This window comes from Asparagus officinalis, chromosome 4, assembly GCF_001876935.1.
Source record: "Asparagus officinalis chromosome 4, Aspof.V1, whole genome shotgun sequence".
NCBI classification, from domain to species: domain Eukaryota; kingdom Viridiplantae; phylum Streptophyta; class Magnoliopsida; order Asparagales; family Asparagaceae; genus Asparagus; species Asparagus officinalis.
This window is the reverse complement of record NC_033797.1, coordinates 139,310,117-139,325,748: the sequence shown is the minus strand read 5'-3', so window position 1 is coordinate 139,325,748 and position 15,632 is coordinate 139,310,117. Positions and strand designations below refer to the sequence as shown.

Here is a 15,632-nt window from a genome sequence, read left to right as displayed (position 1 = left end):
ACAAATTTAACTGTTAACTGCATTATAAGAATTGAAGAGAAAGCACCTAAGTTTTGTACATTTGCCCTGCTACGTCTTACAAAATTTTATATGACTGTAACTGCAATTAAAAAAAAAATAGTCGAAACATGTATCTATCTAAGCATTACAACCCTTACTTCCAGGCTTTTCAAAGGATTGTCATGTTTGCACGGGAACAACTGATAGTATTGCTGCTTTTCTCGCTGCACGTGCTACACAACCAGGGAAAGCTGTGAGATCCTAAACATACTTCTTTTGCTGAATTACTTACCGATGTTTTAGTTTGTAGTTTGTATTTAATTTGACTTCTAAATTGCCATCAGGTAACTTCATTGGGTTCAACTCTTGCCGTAAAACTCTTAAGCACCAGTCGAATCGAAGATGCTCGATTTGGTGTTTATAGCCATCGCCTCGACGACAAATGGCTTGTTGGTGGTGCCTCAAACACTGGGGGAGCTGTTCTTAGACAAATATTCACTGATCACCAGCTTGAAGTCTTAAGTAGGCAAATTGATCCAAGCGTACCCTCTCCTCTGGACTACTATCCTTTACCAGCAAATGGTGAAAGGTTCCCAGTTTCAGACCCAAGCATGATGCCCAGGTATTGAACATTTCTCGAAGTTTAGTCCAATATTCTACAGTTTGATGCTTAGGGGGTGTTTGGTTCACCCATTTTGTAGAAAAGTTTTAGGAAAAGACCTGACAATGCCAATTTTGTAATTAAAAGTTTTTTGTAGTTTTCTATAAACTATGTTTGGTTCAAAAAAAACTTTATAGAAATGTTTTCTATGAAGTAGGAAAAAGTACCACATTTTATAGAAATCAACTTCCTCTCAATAAGAGAGGAAATTGGTGAGAAATCTGACGCATTGATTTAAATAGTAATTTTTTGTACAAACTTATTCATTTTCACTTCTTAACTCATTTTCTATAAAGTTGATTTTTCCTCTTTTCGTATTTTGAACCAAACAAAGAAAGAGTAAAAAAATAAGAAAACACGACTTTTTGAATTTCTATAAACTTCTCCTATAATATTTTATAGAAATACATGGAAAATAATTTTTGGGTACTTTTCGTCTTTTTTTTATAGAAATTGAACCAAACAGCCGCAAAAAATTTCCTATGTTTGTGTATAAAGAGCATAAAAATTTAGTAAGAAACACTTGGGATGTTTGGCAGTTATAAGTGCTAACCTTATTAATTTTAATGGCCTTTAGGCTCACTCTACAAGTTGCTTAATGGGTTTTAGGCTCACTCTACAACTTGCCCCAGCGTTGGCAAGATGGGGAGTGATTCTATCAAAAATTAATACTCTTTTACCCAAAAAAATGGAAAAGGAGTAAAATTAACAAAATAGTGAATTATTTTTTTTTTTTTGAGAAAAAGGATGGAATACCACAAAGGTATTCCAGCCAGCTAAATTAAGATTTGGTTGTTACAAAAGAAGAACATACTCCCAACCATAGAGCATGCACTTACTGTTTATACCAAAAACTTACAAAGCCAAACCACACTCCCATAGCCTAAGTATCAGGCGTAATTTCTCAAAAGAGAACAAAAGAAAAACCAACAAAGCAAACCAGAATGTTGAATATAACCCCATGATGTACACAACAGCAAAAAACATAGACTTATCTTTTCCATCTTCCAAACCACACAAAACCATCTATTCCAACTGGATCACCTGGACCTCAGCCATCCCGCCAGTAGCAGCTTTATCACTGATAAGTCTCCCAGTAGTTTTTTTTCTCCTCCTTTCTTGTAATCGAGCAGCTCGAGCAGAGATTCCTTTAGAACCTAACCAAAAGGTTGAATAAGTCACTATTTTATTTAGAAGGAGAAGAGATCCTTTCTGTTTATTAGAGAACAATCTATCATTGCGTTCCTGCCACACAGACCAGATCAGGGAGCAAATCCACACTAATTTCTTCAAATTAGATTCACCATCAGTACCACCACTCCAGCAAAGCCAAACTTCTTTCAAAGAATTCATTCTAAATTCATTATCAGTGTTTAACTTGAATTGAATAGATCTTCAAATTGAGTATACAAACTCACAGTTAAGAAATAAATGTGCATGATCTTCATCTTTTGCTGAACATAAACAGCATGTTTTCTCTACTTGAATACCCTTTCTATTCAGCATATCTTTAGTGTTTAAACTCTCCCTTAAAGCCAACCAAACTAAGACCTTAACCTTTAAAGGAACAGGGAGGCCCCATAAATTCATACAATCATATCTCACTCCTCCATCATTAAGAAAAATATAATAAAATATGAAAGTTGCAATCTGTCCGAATATAAAAATTCAGACCAAGGTTTTTTTCCAAAATAATTATGAAAACTGACTTGTTTCCAAAGACTAGGTTTAACATCAAACCATTTCCATAGCCATTTCCCTAAAAGAGCTTTGTTCATAACCTTCAAATTTTTAACTCCCAATCCACCACACTTTTTTGGTTTGCAAACTTCATCCCATTTAACCAAATTTGAACAACCTTTATGTTCCAAAGAGCCACTCCATAGAAATCTTCTTCTCATCTTATCAATTTTTTCAATAACCCATACAGGAAATAAAAAATAAGAAAGCCAGAAAGTTGGTATAGAGGAGAGAACAGCATTAACTAATACTAATCTACCTCTTCTTAATAGGGAATTTCCTTTCCATAAGGCTAACCTTTTCTCAATTTTACTAATCAGAGGAGACCAGTCATCTTTTTTTAACTTCCCAGGTCTTAAAGGCATCCCAAGATAAGTGATAGGGAAGCTACCACTTTTACAATTCATCATAGTAGCCAAACCCTGTTGTAAAGATTCATCATTCTCAAGAGCAAAAGCTACCACTTTTACAATTCATCATAGTAGCCAAACCCTGTTGTAAAGATTCATCATTCTCAAGAGCAATAAGAACACTCTTGTTAAAACTAATCTGTAGCCAAACCCTGTTGTAAAGATTCATCATTCTCAAGAGCAATAAGAACACTCTTGTTAAAACTAATCTGCAAACCAGATGCTAATTCAAAACAATAGAGAATCAATTTCAAAACTGTCAACTGTTCTCTATTGTTTTTGCAGAAAATCAGAGTATCATCTGCATATTGTAGACAATGAACTTTATCTCTCATATTATTGGGTCCTAAACCTTCAATAAAATTGGATTCTACTGCTAAATTTAACATTTTGGTAAAAGAATCTGCTGCCAAAACAAACAAAAGAGGAGACAAAGGATCTCCTTGACGCACCCCTCTCTTAGACATGATCCACTTCCCTACTTTGCCATTAACATCAATGGCAGACATTCCCCCATGTAAACATATTCTCATCCAGTGAATCCATTTATCCCCAAATTTTTTAGCCTTCAAAACATCAAAAATAAAATCCCAATCCAGCATATCATAAGCTTTCACAAAGTCTAGCTTTAATAAAATCTCCCCTCTTTTCTTATTTTGAAAACAATCATTGATAATCTCTTGAGCTGCAGCTACCCCATCAAGCAAGTATCTATTTTTAATAAAGCCAGATTGCAAAGGATCAATAAGCAAATCAAGCTTAGTATTCAACCTTGTTAGTCTAAGTGTGTAGACCCAAAGCTGCAATCGAAAAGACGAAGAAAACAGTCAGAAGACTGTGCGGTCGACCGCAGTGGCAGAGCCGGTCGACCGCGTGCACTGTAGGAGACTGAGAAGAAGTTTTCGCTCTGGCCGGTCGACCGGCGTGGTCGCTGCGGTCGACCGATATCGTGCACAAGACCCTGTAGGATTTCGTCGTTCTGACCGGTCGACCGACCTTGGCAAAGCGGTCGACCGCGACGCAGATTCGCTGTTTCCTATTTTATCTAGGAATCCTGTTCTGCTGGGGTTTGTTATAAATACCCAAACGTTTCTAGGGTTTGTAGGACATCAAAAAGAGAGCTTTTTGGCTGCTAAGAGAGAGAATCTCAGAGAGATTTACCCCTTGTTTGAGAGCTTGTATTTTCTTCTTCAATTAATAGAAAGATTGTGTGGTGTGGCGTTGCCGAACCTCGTTAAATCTGTGTGTTCGTCTCTTTTACTGTTTTTTTACAAGGTTAGATCTTTATTTGTGATTTATTTCTACTTTCCTACTTTCAACACAAGGTCCGGAAGGGCAAGGGTTCGATTGATTGTTTCGAATCCCCAACAACTGGTATCAGAGCTTCGTTCAGCAATTTGTGTGAAAGCCATGGCAGAGGAAAGCAAATCAAAGATTGAGAAGTTCGACGGATCGGATTTCGCCTACTGGAAGTCGCAGATGGAGGACTATCTGTACCAGAAGGACTTGTATCGCCCGCTTCTGGGCAAGGAAAAGGGAAAGAAGACGACGGAGTCAGATGGTGATTGGGAGGTACTGGATAGGAAGGCTCTAGGGCAAATCCGGTTGTCGCTCGCCAAATCAGTAGCCCACAATATTCTGAAGGAGAAGACGACGGTGGGGCTTATGGAAGCGCTCGCGAAGATGTACGAGCAACCGTCGGCAGCAAACAAGGTGCATCTAGTCAAAACTCTTTTCAACCTCAAGATGGCAGAAGGACGGTCCTTCACGATGCACCTCAGCGAGTTCAACACGATTGTTGATCAACTCATCTCCGGATACATCACATTCGATGATGAAGTGTAAGCCCTATTGATTCTATCGCAGTTGCCGGATAGTTGGGCAGGTTGTGTGACGGCAATCAGCAATTCGGCGGGGAAAGAGAAGTTGAAGCTGAATGAGGTTGTTAGCATGATTCTATCCGAGGAGGTTAGAAGGAAATCGTCCGAATCAGAAGGTTCAGGTTCAGCCCTAAGTTTCGAGCAGAGAGGCAGAAGCCAGAAGAAAGGGAATAAAGCCATGAGATAGAATTTTCTGCAACCATAAAACATAATGCAACTTTAGTTGTCTATCAATATTAGACATAATTTCTTTACTAAAACAAATTTCAAAGACTGAAAATAAAATGGAGGTTTTGAGTATTTGTTGTTATTTTCGAAATGAGACAAAAAAATACAATTGAGGATGTCAAATAATTCTCAGCAATTGAAATATTCCCTATTCGGATAAGCATTGTATTCATAACTAGCCCAAATACTTATTTATTGCCCTTATAATCATCAATTTCATAGCCAAATATTTTACCAATTGATTTCCTTGAAGGAGCAGCGGTTGAAGACTGAGACGGGCGTCGGAGCAACGGTGAGGTCGACGGCACTGCGAGGTCGACGGTAACGACGAGGTCGACGGCTGCTCGCGACGATTGGGACGGGCAAGATCTGTTTTGACGGCGATGATGACTGGGATGGGCGACATCAGTTCGTGGTCGACGACAACGGCAATTCGTGGTTGACGTTAGTTCGTGGTCGACACGGCGCCGGTGGGCGACCAACGACACAACGGAAGTTCGTGGTTGTTTTTTTAATTTCGGGCTGAGAGAGAAAGGGGAAAATGATGAGAGAGAAACTGATTTATATTTGGCAATGAAGGGGGGGGGGTATTTTAGGGTTTTTACCTTAATTTTGTATAAATACAAGTGCTGAGAGTATTGTATTTTAGAGATTGAGTTTAAAGACAAATACAAAAAGTGAATTGGGCTTAAAGATACAACTAATAATGTTTGGGTTTAAAGATAAAGTTGAGTAAACAAATAGGTATAAAAACGAAAACCCCTTTGGTTTATCTGTAGCATGTGACAACAAAGTTTTTTGATCCCATGATTACAATAACACTGGTGACTGTGACCTATGGATCTCAGTTAGCATCATCAGCATCCGACCCCAATCATCTACGTATATCACATGACTCGATAACAGAACGTCCGTACTCAAACCAATAATGGAAAGGCTTGCCGTCGAAGGGCTGTTGTTTAGCAGTATATTTATGTTTCTTCATTATGTATACATGAGAAGCCTTTAGTACAGAAATAATTAATTAGCACGGTTTTGAGATGTGGTGCACCTGTCAGAGACCATTATTGTCATCATCAGCATGTCATATGTCAATAATTAATCAAGTGATTATTGCCGCTTTGGAGAAATTAGGAACCCTTGAATTGTAGTGAGGTGCGATTTCTAATCTGAGGTTAGAGTGTTAGCTGCCAACTTTTAGGCTCATCGATGGAAATCGTTATCTTTCTGGTCGTCTAAATAAAGCAGAGATTTGGTGACGGAACTTTATTGAGTTTAGATTTAGGTCGGGGGTGGGTCCCAGCATCTTTAGTCATCCTTGTACTGTTGGCTTGGTTCAAATGTATTCTGCATGCAAAGACTCCTAAAGGGTTTGGTAGGGGCTACGGAGGGGGAGACAGGAGCTTTTGAGATGAACTGTTTTTGGTACTCCGCTGCTGGATTCCAAGCCACGGCACAGAAAAGGTTCCCTTTCTGAAGATTGAAAAGGCTTCCGTCCTCGGTCGCCAGGAATCTAAATTATGGCAAGAGTTGGTGTGGACTCTTGTTGCATTTAGTTTTAGTCATACATGTGAGAGGGAGGTATAAAGAGGAAGTTGAAGATAATATATTTTGTTGGTAACTGAACACATGTTTCCTGTACCATTAATGTGTTGGGAGGAAATATTTGGAGGTGATGGAGAAAGTGTTTAAGAATTCGGGAGACAATAGAAAATTTAGGAAGAAGAAGATTTTTATTTCTTTTGAACACCTTAGAACAACTTGGAACTTCTTGATTACAAATGAGAGGGAAGGGGAGGTATTTATAGCCTCCAAAGTACAAAATATCTAGAATATTTTAATCCTAAATCTAGAGAGTTCTAGCATAATATCTAGAATTTTATATTACAATTATCTAGAGAAATATCTAGATATTCATTCTCTATAATTTTCTAGAACATTTTAAGGAGGTGGAGATGTTTAGATATTTCTAGAGAAAACTCTAGAACTTGGATCAAGTATTGGGTTTGGCCCAACAAGTGATAATTGGATCATTGATCCAATAATTAAACTTGATCCAAAATCAAGTTTACTTTTCAACACCCCCTCTTAAACTTGATTTTGCTACTCCAAGCAAACTCCTCATCTTGATAAAATCTTCGCGCTTGAGAGGCTTGGTGAAGATATCAGCTACTTGATCATTCGTCTTCACGTACTCCAATTGAACGTCCCTCTTGGTAACACACTCTCTAATGTAGTGATAACGAGTGTCAATGTGCTTACTTCGATCATGGAAGACTGGGTTCTTCGCCAAAGCTATTGCTGACTTATTATCCACTAAGATCTTCGTTGGCTCCTTTTGTGGCAAACTCATCTCCTTTAACAGGTTCCGTAAGCAAACAGCATGGCAAACACATGAAGTAACCGCTACATACTCCGCTTCACAAGTAGAAAGGGTGACAATTGGTTGCTTCTTTGACATCCATGTGAAAGCTGTATCTCCAATGAAGAACACGAATCCGCTTGTGCTTTTTCGGTCATCTACGTCTCCACCCCAGTCGCTATCGCTAAATCCAACAAGCTTGTAATCGTCAGAAACAGAGTAATACAAGCCAAAGTTTATGGTACCTTTGATATAGCGAAGTATCCTTTTAGCTGCCTTGAAATGAGTTGTTGTTGGATGCTCCATGTATCGGCTCACAACTCCGACTGCATATAGGATGTCAGGTCTTGTGCACGTTAAGTAGCGTAGGCTTCCAACCAAGCTCTTAAATAGTGTTGGATCTACACTCTCTCCTTCTTCTTGCTTTGACAATTTGGCTCCACATTCCATTGGCGTGCTTACTGGATTCGAGTCATCCATCTTGAACTTCTTAAGAACCTCTTTAGCATAGCCTTCTTGAGTAATGAAAATTCCATTATCTTCTTGTCTCACTTCAATTCCAAGGTAGTAAGACATCAATCCAATATCGGTCATCTCGAACTCCTTCGTCATCTCCATCTTGAATTCCTCGAACATACTTGGATTGTTGCCTGTGAATATTAAGTCATCTACATACAAGCTGTTAGTCTAAGTGTGTAGACCCGAAGCTGCAATCGAAAAGACGAAGAAAATAGTCAGAAGACTGTGCGGTCGACCGCAGTGGCAGAGCCGGTCGACCGCGTGCACTGCAGGAGACTGAGAAGAAGTTTTCGCTCTGGTCGGTCGACCGGCGTGGCCGCTGCGGTCGACCGCAAATGTGCACAGGACCCTGTAAACAGATTTTTCTCTGGCCGGTCGACCGGCCTTGGCACGGCGGTCGACCGCGAATCGCCCAGACAGTTTCCTGATCTGTTTAGGAATCTGTTTCAACCAGGATTCTATATATACCCCAAACGATTTTAGGGTTTGTACTACATCAAAAAGAGAGCTTTTTGACTGCAAAGAGAGAGAGAATCTCAGAGAGATTTACCCCTTGTTTGAGAGCTTGTATTTTCTTCTTCAATTAATAGAAAGATTGTGTGGTGTGGCTCCCGAGGACGTAGGCACGTTGCCGAACCTCGTTAAATCTGTGTGTTCGTCTCTTTTACTGTTTTTTTTACAATGTTAGATCTTTATTTGTGGTTTATTCCTACTTTCCTACTTTCAACACAAGGTCCGGAAGGGCAAGGGTTCGATTGATTGTTTCGAATCCCCAACAAACCTGTTAGTGAGGACTTTAGTAATCACTTTATATATCACATTAAGAAGACTGATGGGTCTGTAATCATTAACTACAGAAGAATCCTCCTTTTTAGGAATAAGGACAATATGGGCATAATTCAATCTATTGATTTCTAGAGTACCTTCATAAAATTCCTCAAACAATTTTATAATATCATCTTTCACTGTGTCCCAGAACACTTGAAAGAATAGAGCAGAAAAACCATCTGGACCAGGGGATTTATCCCCATTCATATCAAAAATAGCTTTGTGAACTTCTTCAACTGAAAAAGGTTGTTCAATGTCATTGGGCCCCCAATCAAATTCAGGGAACAATCTATTCCAATCAAGGATACACCTGTTAGTGACCTTATTTCCAAAAATTTGATTGTAATGGTTTAAAAAAACCTGAGCTATGCCATCTTCAGAACTAATTTCAACATTATTATAAGTAATAGAAGAGATCAAATTACTTCTCTTTCTCCCATTGGCAATTTTATGAAAGTACTTAGTATAATGATCCCCCTCTTTTAACCAATGAGTTTTAGATCTCTGTTTCCACATTTGTTCTTCTTGTAATAAAATTTCATTCAACTGTAAAACAGTATCATTTTTTTTAATCAACTCATCATCAGACAAATCTCTATTCTCCTCCATAACTTCCCAAGTTAAAAGATTATCTAATAAATCTTTCTTTTGTTGTCTCACACTATGAAAATTTAAATGCACCTATTGTTTTATACATTTCCTCATAAACCTGAGTTTACCAACTATATTCTTAGCTGCAGAACCACTTGAAGGAGCACATCTCCACCAAACAGGCACATTATTTAGGAACTCATCAGATCTCAACCAAATTTTTTCAAATCTGAATTTTTTAACATAACATTCAGTATCCCCAAAGTCAAAACTAATAGGAGCATGATCAGATAATTGACTGCTAAGCCCTTGTTGTTTAGAAAAAGGAAAAATATCTTCCCAATCAGAGTTGAAAAAAACTCTATCCAACCTAGCCATAGAAGGAGACCTTCTCTTATTTGACCAAGTAAATTTTCTCCCATGTAAAGGGCTGTCAATCAATTCCAACTCATTAATAACATCATTAAACTCCTCCATTTCTCTTCTATGATTACATTTACCTTTTCTTTCACAAGAATTGGAAGTAACATTAAAATCTCCAACCACAATCCAAGGGCCTGAAAAAATATTTTTAATATCTTTCAGCTCCTGCCAAAACACCAGCCTCTCTCTATTACAGTGTGGACCATATACTGAAGAAAGAGTCCATTTAAAACCATTCTTTTTACTTTGTAAAATCACAGTCAAAACCAAAATAGTGAATTATGACAAGTGAAATCTCTTACCTTGGGATAGGCTCACTAAGTTCACCCATGCGACATCATATCTTTCAAATTTTCACTCAGGGTAGAAGAGTCAAAGGGAAGGGAAGGAAAAAATTTTAACCCAAGGGGGTCTATCCGCAACAATTAAACTAAGGAGGCGTGGTGTTTTCAAATCAGTGATACTACAGGAGTCTACGTGCAATTAACCTATTATATATCTAGCATAATCATGCATTAAGGATTATCCAGAATAAGACTTGAAAAGGAAGTTCGTCGCTCACTTTCGTGTGTAGGTTACACCCACGACCAGAGAGCAATGTAGAATACCTGCAGGGGATTCTAGAGTCCATTGCCAGAATAGAGGTAAGTAAACTTATTTACAAATCTTCAGATAAACTACGTTCAGAATTCACGATATCAGCACAACATGCGCTTCTTTAATGGCATATCAGGCAAAAGGGTATAGTTTACTCAAAGAACTCGGAGCTACAGAGGTTGATGAAGTGTTCACTTCAGGTGGAGGAGCGAGAAACGCCGCATGGACGAAAATACGAGGGAGGGTTCTCGGGTTGCCTGTTCACCAAGCTATGCACACTGAAGCTGCCTATGGGGCTGCACTTCTTGCTCTCAAGGGTGTCGGCCTAAGCTGTTGACGTGAGGAGGACGGCGGCGCATGTATTATTTTGCAAATCGGGAGCTGACATGTAATACAACAAAAAGTCAAAGTTGGATATTATTAACCACCAGTTTAAGACATTGGTCAGAGCGTGCATATGTCAAATCCTCCTAGCTTCTGATATGATTTTCTACTGAGGATCCTCTATTACATATTAGAAAGGAAACATGGAAGTCATGATGTAAACTCATACAGCCAGTCATTATGTAAACTCATTCAACCTGTTTTTTGGTGTATTTTTCATTAGAGATGTGCAATCAGCTCTATTGCAGTTTATTTGTGCACTTGTTTGTTTATTTATATTTTTGAAGGAAAGCATATTGACTAAGACTTCACACCATTGAATCCTAATCTTTGACACTGGATCTAGGCCTTCTGTTGAACTACAAGTTATGTAAATATTCTATCCAAGAAAAAAGTTAGTTATGTTGGTAACATTCAAAATTTGCAAGTACAGTGTAAGGAGGTTAAAATTGTATGATAATTGTGATGCCGCAATTTGCAATTTATATACCCTATCATGCTCTCTGATGGAAATTGAACGTACACAATAGATGTAGAGCCTGCAAAAGTTATCCTATGCAGCTTTTTTTTCCCCAGATGCATTATAATCCCACGAATGAAATGTTTAGTTCCATAATCGTCTCAAGTTTTTTCTGGTGTGTGCATCTCTTATTACACTTACTTTTAGATGTTCCATAAATATGTATTAAAATAAAGAATTTTATTCAGCAGATTAAATTATTAGTACGCATATCCAGAGTGAAGAATATTTGAGCCTACACACGCTGCTGTGTCATGTTTGTTAAGAAGTACTTAAAATAATAAATGTATTTTAAGAATAATAAATGTATTTACAAAATACAATGCATGTGTTTCACTTCTATCATTGAACGCTCTTCAATTTGAACTCAACTACAATTTTACTATTTTAAGCCTATTTTGATTTTCCAATAATTTTTATGCCGTAATAGAAATTACTAGATTTGTATTTTTTTAATACCTCTCCTACCAGTTTGTTAAATTTTTTTCTAGCTCTGGCAACATTTTGATGTCTTTTATGAGCTAAATATGCATAGACTCAAAGAAGACATGAAATCTCAGGTGATGTTAGAGTATTTCTATCTTATATTCATGAGAAAAGTATCAGAACATTATTTGGCACATTAGTATGAGAAGTACAAGTAGGTTCAAACTTATTGAAGAATTAATGTGAGTACACTACAAGGAAGTAACTCTTAGGACAAAACAAGAACATGGTATTACTTCCAAATATAGTGAAGAGAAAGTTTGAAAGACCAAAAGTTGCTACGAGGAAGAGGCTTCACCGTTTTTTCGCCGATGGCAAATTTGTTGGTGTTGGTCTAATTACCCACCCCCCACCCCCCAAAAAAAACTATAGACGATTATCAGAAAACTCCCTTAACTTTTCAAATATCAAAAAAAAAAACCTTAACTTTAATGGTCATCTGAAACCCCCTTTAACTTTGAATTATCATTAAAACCCCTAAGTTAGGGGACTTAGGGGTTTTATGATAAAATCTCAAAGCTAAGGAGGGTTTTCTGATAAAATGTGAAATTTAAGGAGAGTTTTGTGATAATCCCTATATATAATGGGAGTTTTCTGGGTTTTGAAAGCTAGGGGGGCGGTCATTAATCGTCCAGATTTAAAGGGGGTTTTCTGATATTTACCCAAAAATAATAGTATAGTAATTTAGCCCACCAAAAACATTTATTAACATAGAACTTCTATTTGTAATCAAACAAGCACTTTAAAAGGCTAAAATATCAGACTAGCCTTAAAAAGTGACACATATTTATCAGTTTAGTCTAAAAATGATTTCAATGATAGTTTAGCCTAAAAAGTGATAAATATGATGATAAATAGGCATTTTCGGTGATGGAGATAATTTTTAAGTAAAAATTTAATTAATTTTTACACATAGACCCCTCACTCTCCCATATTTTCGGATTTATCCCCTCAAGTTTTAAAATATGTATAAAAAACTCTCATCTCACCCCACCCCCAAACCTTCCCACCATCTTCGTTTTTGTCCCATCCCAATCCTCAACCTTTCCTTCTCTTTCCCGCTCTCTTTCTCCCTCCTTTTCATATACATCCAATTACTTCCTCATTTCCCTATTTTTCCAATCCACCTCTTCTTAACTTAATTCGCTTTTTTTTGTCCTCTTTCTCCTCCCTTTCTCTTCCCCCCTCCTTTCTCTTCCCCCTTCCTTCACTCCCTCCTAAGAGCATCTCCAACCCTGCGCTATTTTCCCAAGTTGATGCAAACCCAACGCCAATTCACCCTCCAAACGAGCGCTAAACCCTGCGTTATTTTTATGAGGTGCTACAGTGTTGCGGCAGGAATGACGCAACACTGTAGCTTTAGAGTTTTTTTATTTTTTTTGATTTTACCCTTAAACCATGTGATAATAAATTAAAAATACCTATTGTATCCTATTATATCAGTCATTAACCTCAGTTTATTCCATTTATTTTTTTTATTTTTAACTTTTATAATGAAATTATAGTATAAAATAATTATTAAAATAAAATTCAAACATAAAAAAATAGATAATTTAATTCAAACACTTAAAATTTTGTAATACTAAATGAAAATATAAATCAAATTTACATTTAGATAAAAAATACAACTTTAAATTAGGACATAAAAAAACTTACACATTATTATAATAAATTATATGTAATGTATTATATAATTATATAATTATATAATTTGTTAAATATTTTAAATAGATAAAAATACATCCAATTACTTCCTCATTTCCCTATTTTTCCAATCCACCTCTTCTTAACTTAATTCGCTTTTTTTTGTCCTCTTTCTCCTCCCTTTCTCTTCCCCCCTCCTTTCTCTTCCCCCTTCCTTCACTCCCTCCTAAGAGCATCTCCAACCCTGCGCTATTTTCCCAAGTTGATGCAAACCCAACGCCAATTCACCCTCCAAACGAGCGCTAAACCCTGCGTTATTTTTATGAGGTGCTACAGTGTTGCGGCAGGAATGACGCAACACTGTAGCTTTAGAGTTTTTTTATTTTTTTTGATTTTACCCTTAAACCATGTGATAATAAATTAAAAATACCTATTGTATCCTATTATATCAGTCATTAACCTCAGTTTATTCCATTTATTTTTTTTATTTTTAACTTTTATAATGAAATTATAGTATAAAATAATTATTAAAATAAAATTCAAACATAAAAAAATAGATAATTTAATTCAAACACTTAAAATTTTGTAATACTAAATGAAAATATAAATCAAATTTACATTTAGATAAAAAATACAACTTTAAATTAGGACATAAAAAAACTTACACATTATTATAATAAATTATATGTAATGTATTATATAATTATATAATTATATAATTTGTTAAATATTTTAAATAGATAAAAATGTTAAAAGATAAGAATAATAAAGGAATATTCTTTTTGGTGTAAATTTTGGTATAATGTGTTGGAGATGGAATGATAATTTGGTGTAAAAACTACACCAACTTGATGTAAAAACTATACCATTTTGAGTTGGAGATGATCTAATGCTTCAAGTAGAAGATTTGATGTTAGGTCTAAGAAAGAAAGAGTAGAAGAAGATTGAGTTTTCGATGATTAGAGGTGAAGAGGGAGCGAACAGAGCAATGAAGGAGAGGAAGAAAGTGTGGTTGAAAGAGAAGAATGAGGTTGGGTGTTTGATAAAATATTTGATGTTAAGTCTAAGAGAAGAAGAGGAGGAGATCAGATTTTTTTTTTTTTTTACTGATTGAGAGTTGAAGAGGAAGTGGGCAGAGCAATGAAGGAGAGAGGAGGGAAGGTTAGGGATTGAAAGGAGAAGAAAATGAAGGAGATGGTAGAAAGGAGAATAGAAGAATGAGTATGGAAAGGATAGAGGAGTGGGAAAAAGAAAGGAAAATTAGGGGGAAGGAGAGTAAAATGGAGGAGATGGTGGGAAGGAGATAGGAGGAGGTGAGTGTTGCGCGTGGAAGCCACCAATCGTTGTGCTTCGAGGAACCAAACCAAACGCCGAGAGAGAAATCCAAACAATGCAAAATAATGGCACAAACACAAACAATCAATTTTACGTGGTTCGGCAAGTTGACTACATCCACAGGGCAAGAAAGGAATAGGGTTTTCACTAATAGAGAAGAAGAGTACAAACTGAGATTACAAATCACTCAAAACAAACCAACTAATGTTATCAACAAAGCTCTCAATCTCTCAAACAAAACCCTAACCAATAGCTCTAGAAAATACATCTTTTCTGTGCTCCAAATATCCCCAATACTACTCCAAAGAAACCCTAAAACGTGATTGGTATTTATATCAAACAGCAATCCTAAACAGAATAAGAAACCGCAATCAGGCCCAAACCCGACTGGCGGTCGACCGCCGAAATCATCGCGGTCGACCGGACATTGTTTATGACATCACAAAAAGCTTTCACAATCAATGGTGTGTTGGAGGAGACATTGTTCCGTTAATTTATCTCATGTCAGGTATAAGAAAAGATAGTTTGTTGGTTAGATACTGTCATCATGCAATGACAATTGAGGATCATATATAGTTATATATTTTAACATAATCTCACATCTTGAGCCAGATGCAATTGCTCTAATTCGATGTCAAATTCCATTCTACTAAATTAATTCGGAAATTGTTGTGTGTGATGGTTAAACCGATGGGAGCCGAGAACAAATACTAATGTCGAGAAAGAGAATAAAACAATCTAAAATAACGGCACAAACACAAAGAAACTAATTTTACGTGGCTCGACAAGTTGCCTATGTTCACGGGGCAAAAAGGGATGAGTTTTCACTAATAGAGAAGGAGAGTACAAACTGAGATTATATAATCACACAAAAACTCACCAATTAATCTCACCAACAAATCACTCAATCAAAACCCTAATCAATAGCTCTAGAAAAGGCTCTTTTCTGTGCTCCAAATATCTCCAATACTGCTCTCCCAGAAACCCTAAAACGTGTTTCAATATATATATCAAAACACAAACC

At 36.8% G+C, this 15,632-nt stretch overlaps 1 protein-coding gene across 4 annotated transcripts in view; it reads left to right on the top strand.

Annotated features, from left to right (window-relative positions):
• LOC109839549 overlaps positions 1 to 10,959 on the top strand; it is a 17,770-nt gene extending 6,811 nt beyond the window's left edge. For 3 of the 4 annotated variants that reach the window (XM_020408026.1, XM_020408025.1, XM_020408024.1), the window contains exons 6-9: positions 165 to 253; positions 345 to 622; positions 10,217 to 10,286; positions 10,376 to 10,959. In XM_020408026.1, coding sequence (XP_020263615.1) covers positions 165 to 253; positions 345 to 622; positions 10,217 to 10,286; positions 10,376 to 10,576 — 638 coding nt within the window. In that variant the 3' untranslated portion in view covers positions 10,577 to 10,959. The remainder of the gene's footprint in view (positions 1 to 164; positions 254 to 344; positions 623 to 10,216; positions 10,287 to 10,375) is intronic. The other variant, XM_020408027.1, reaches the window with a different exon arrangement.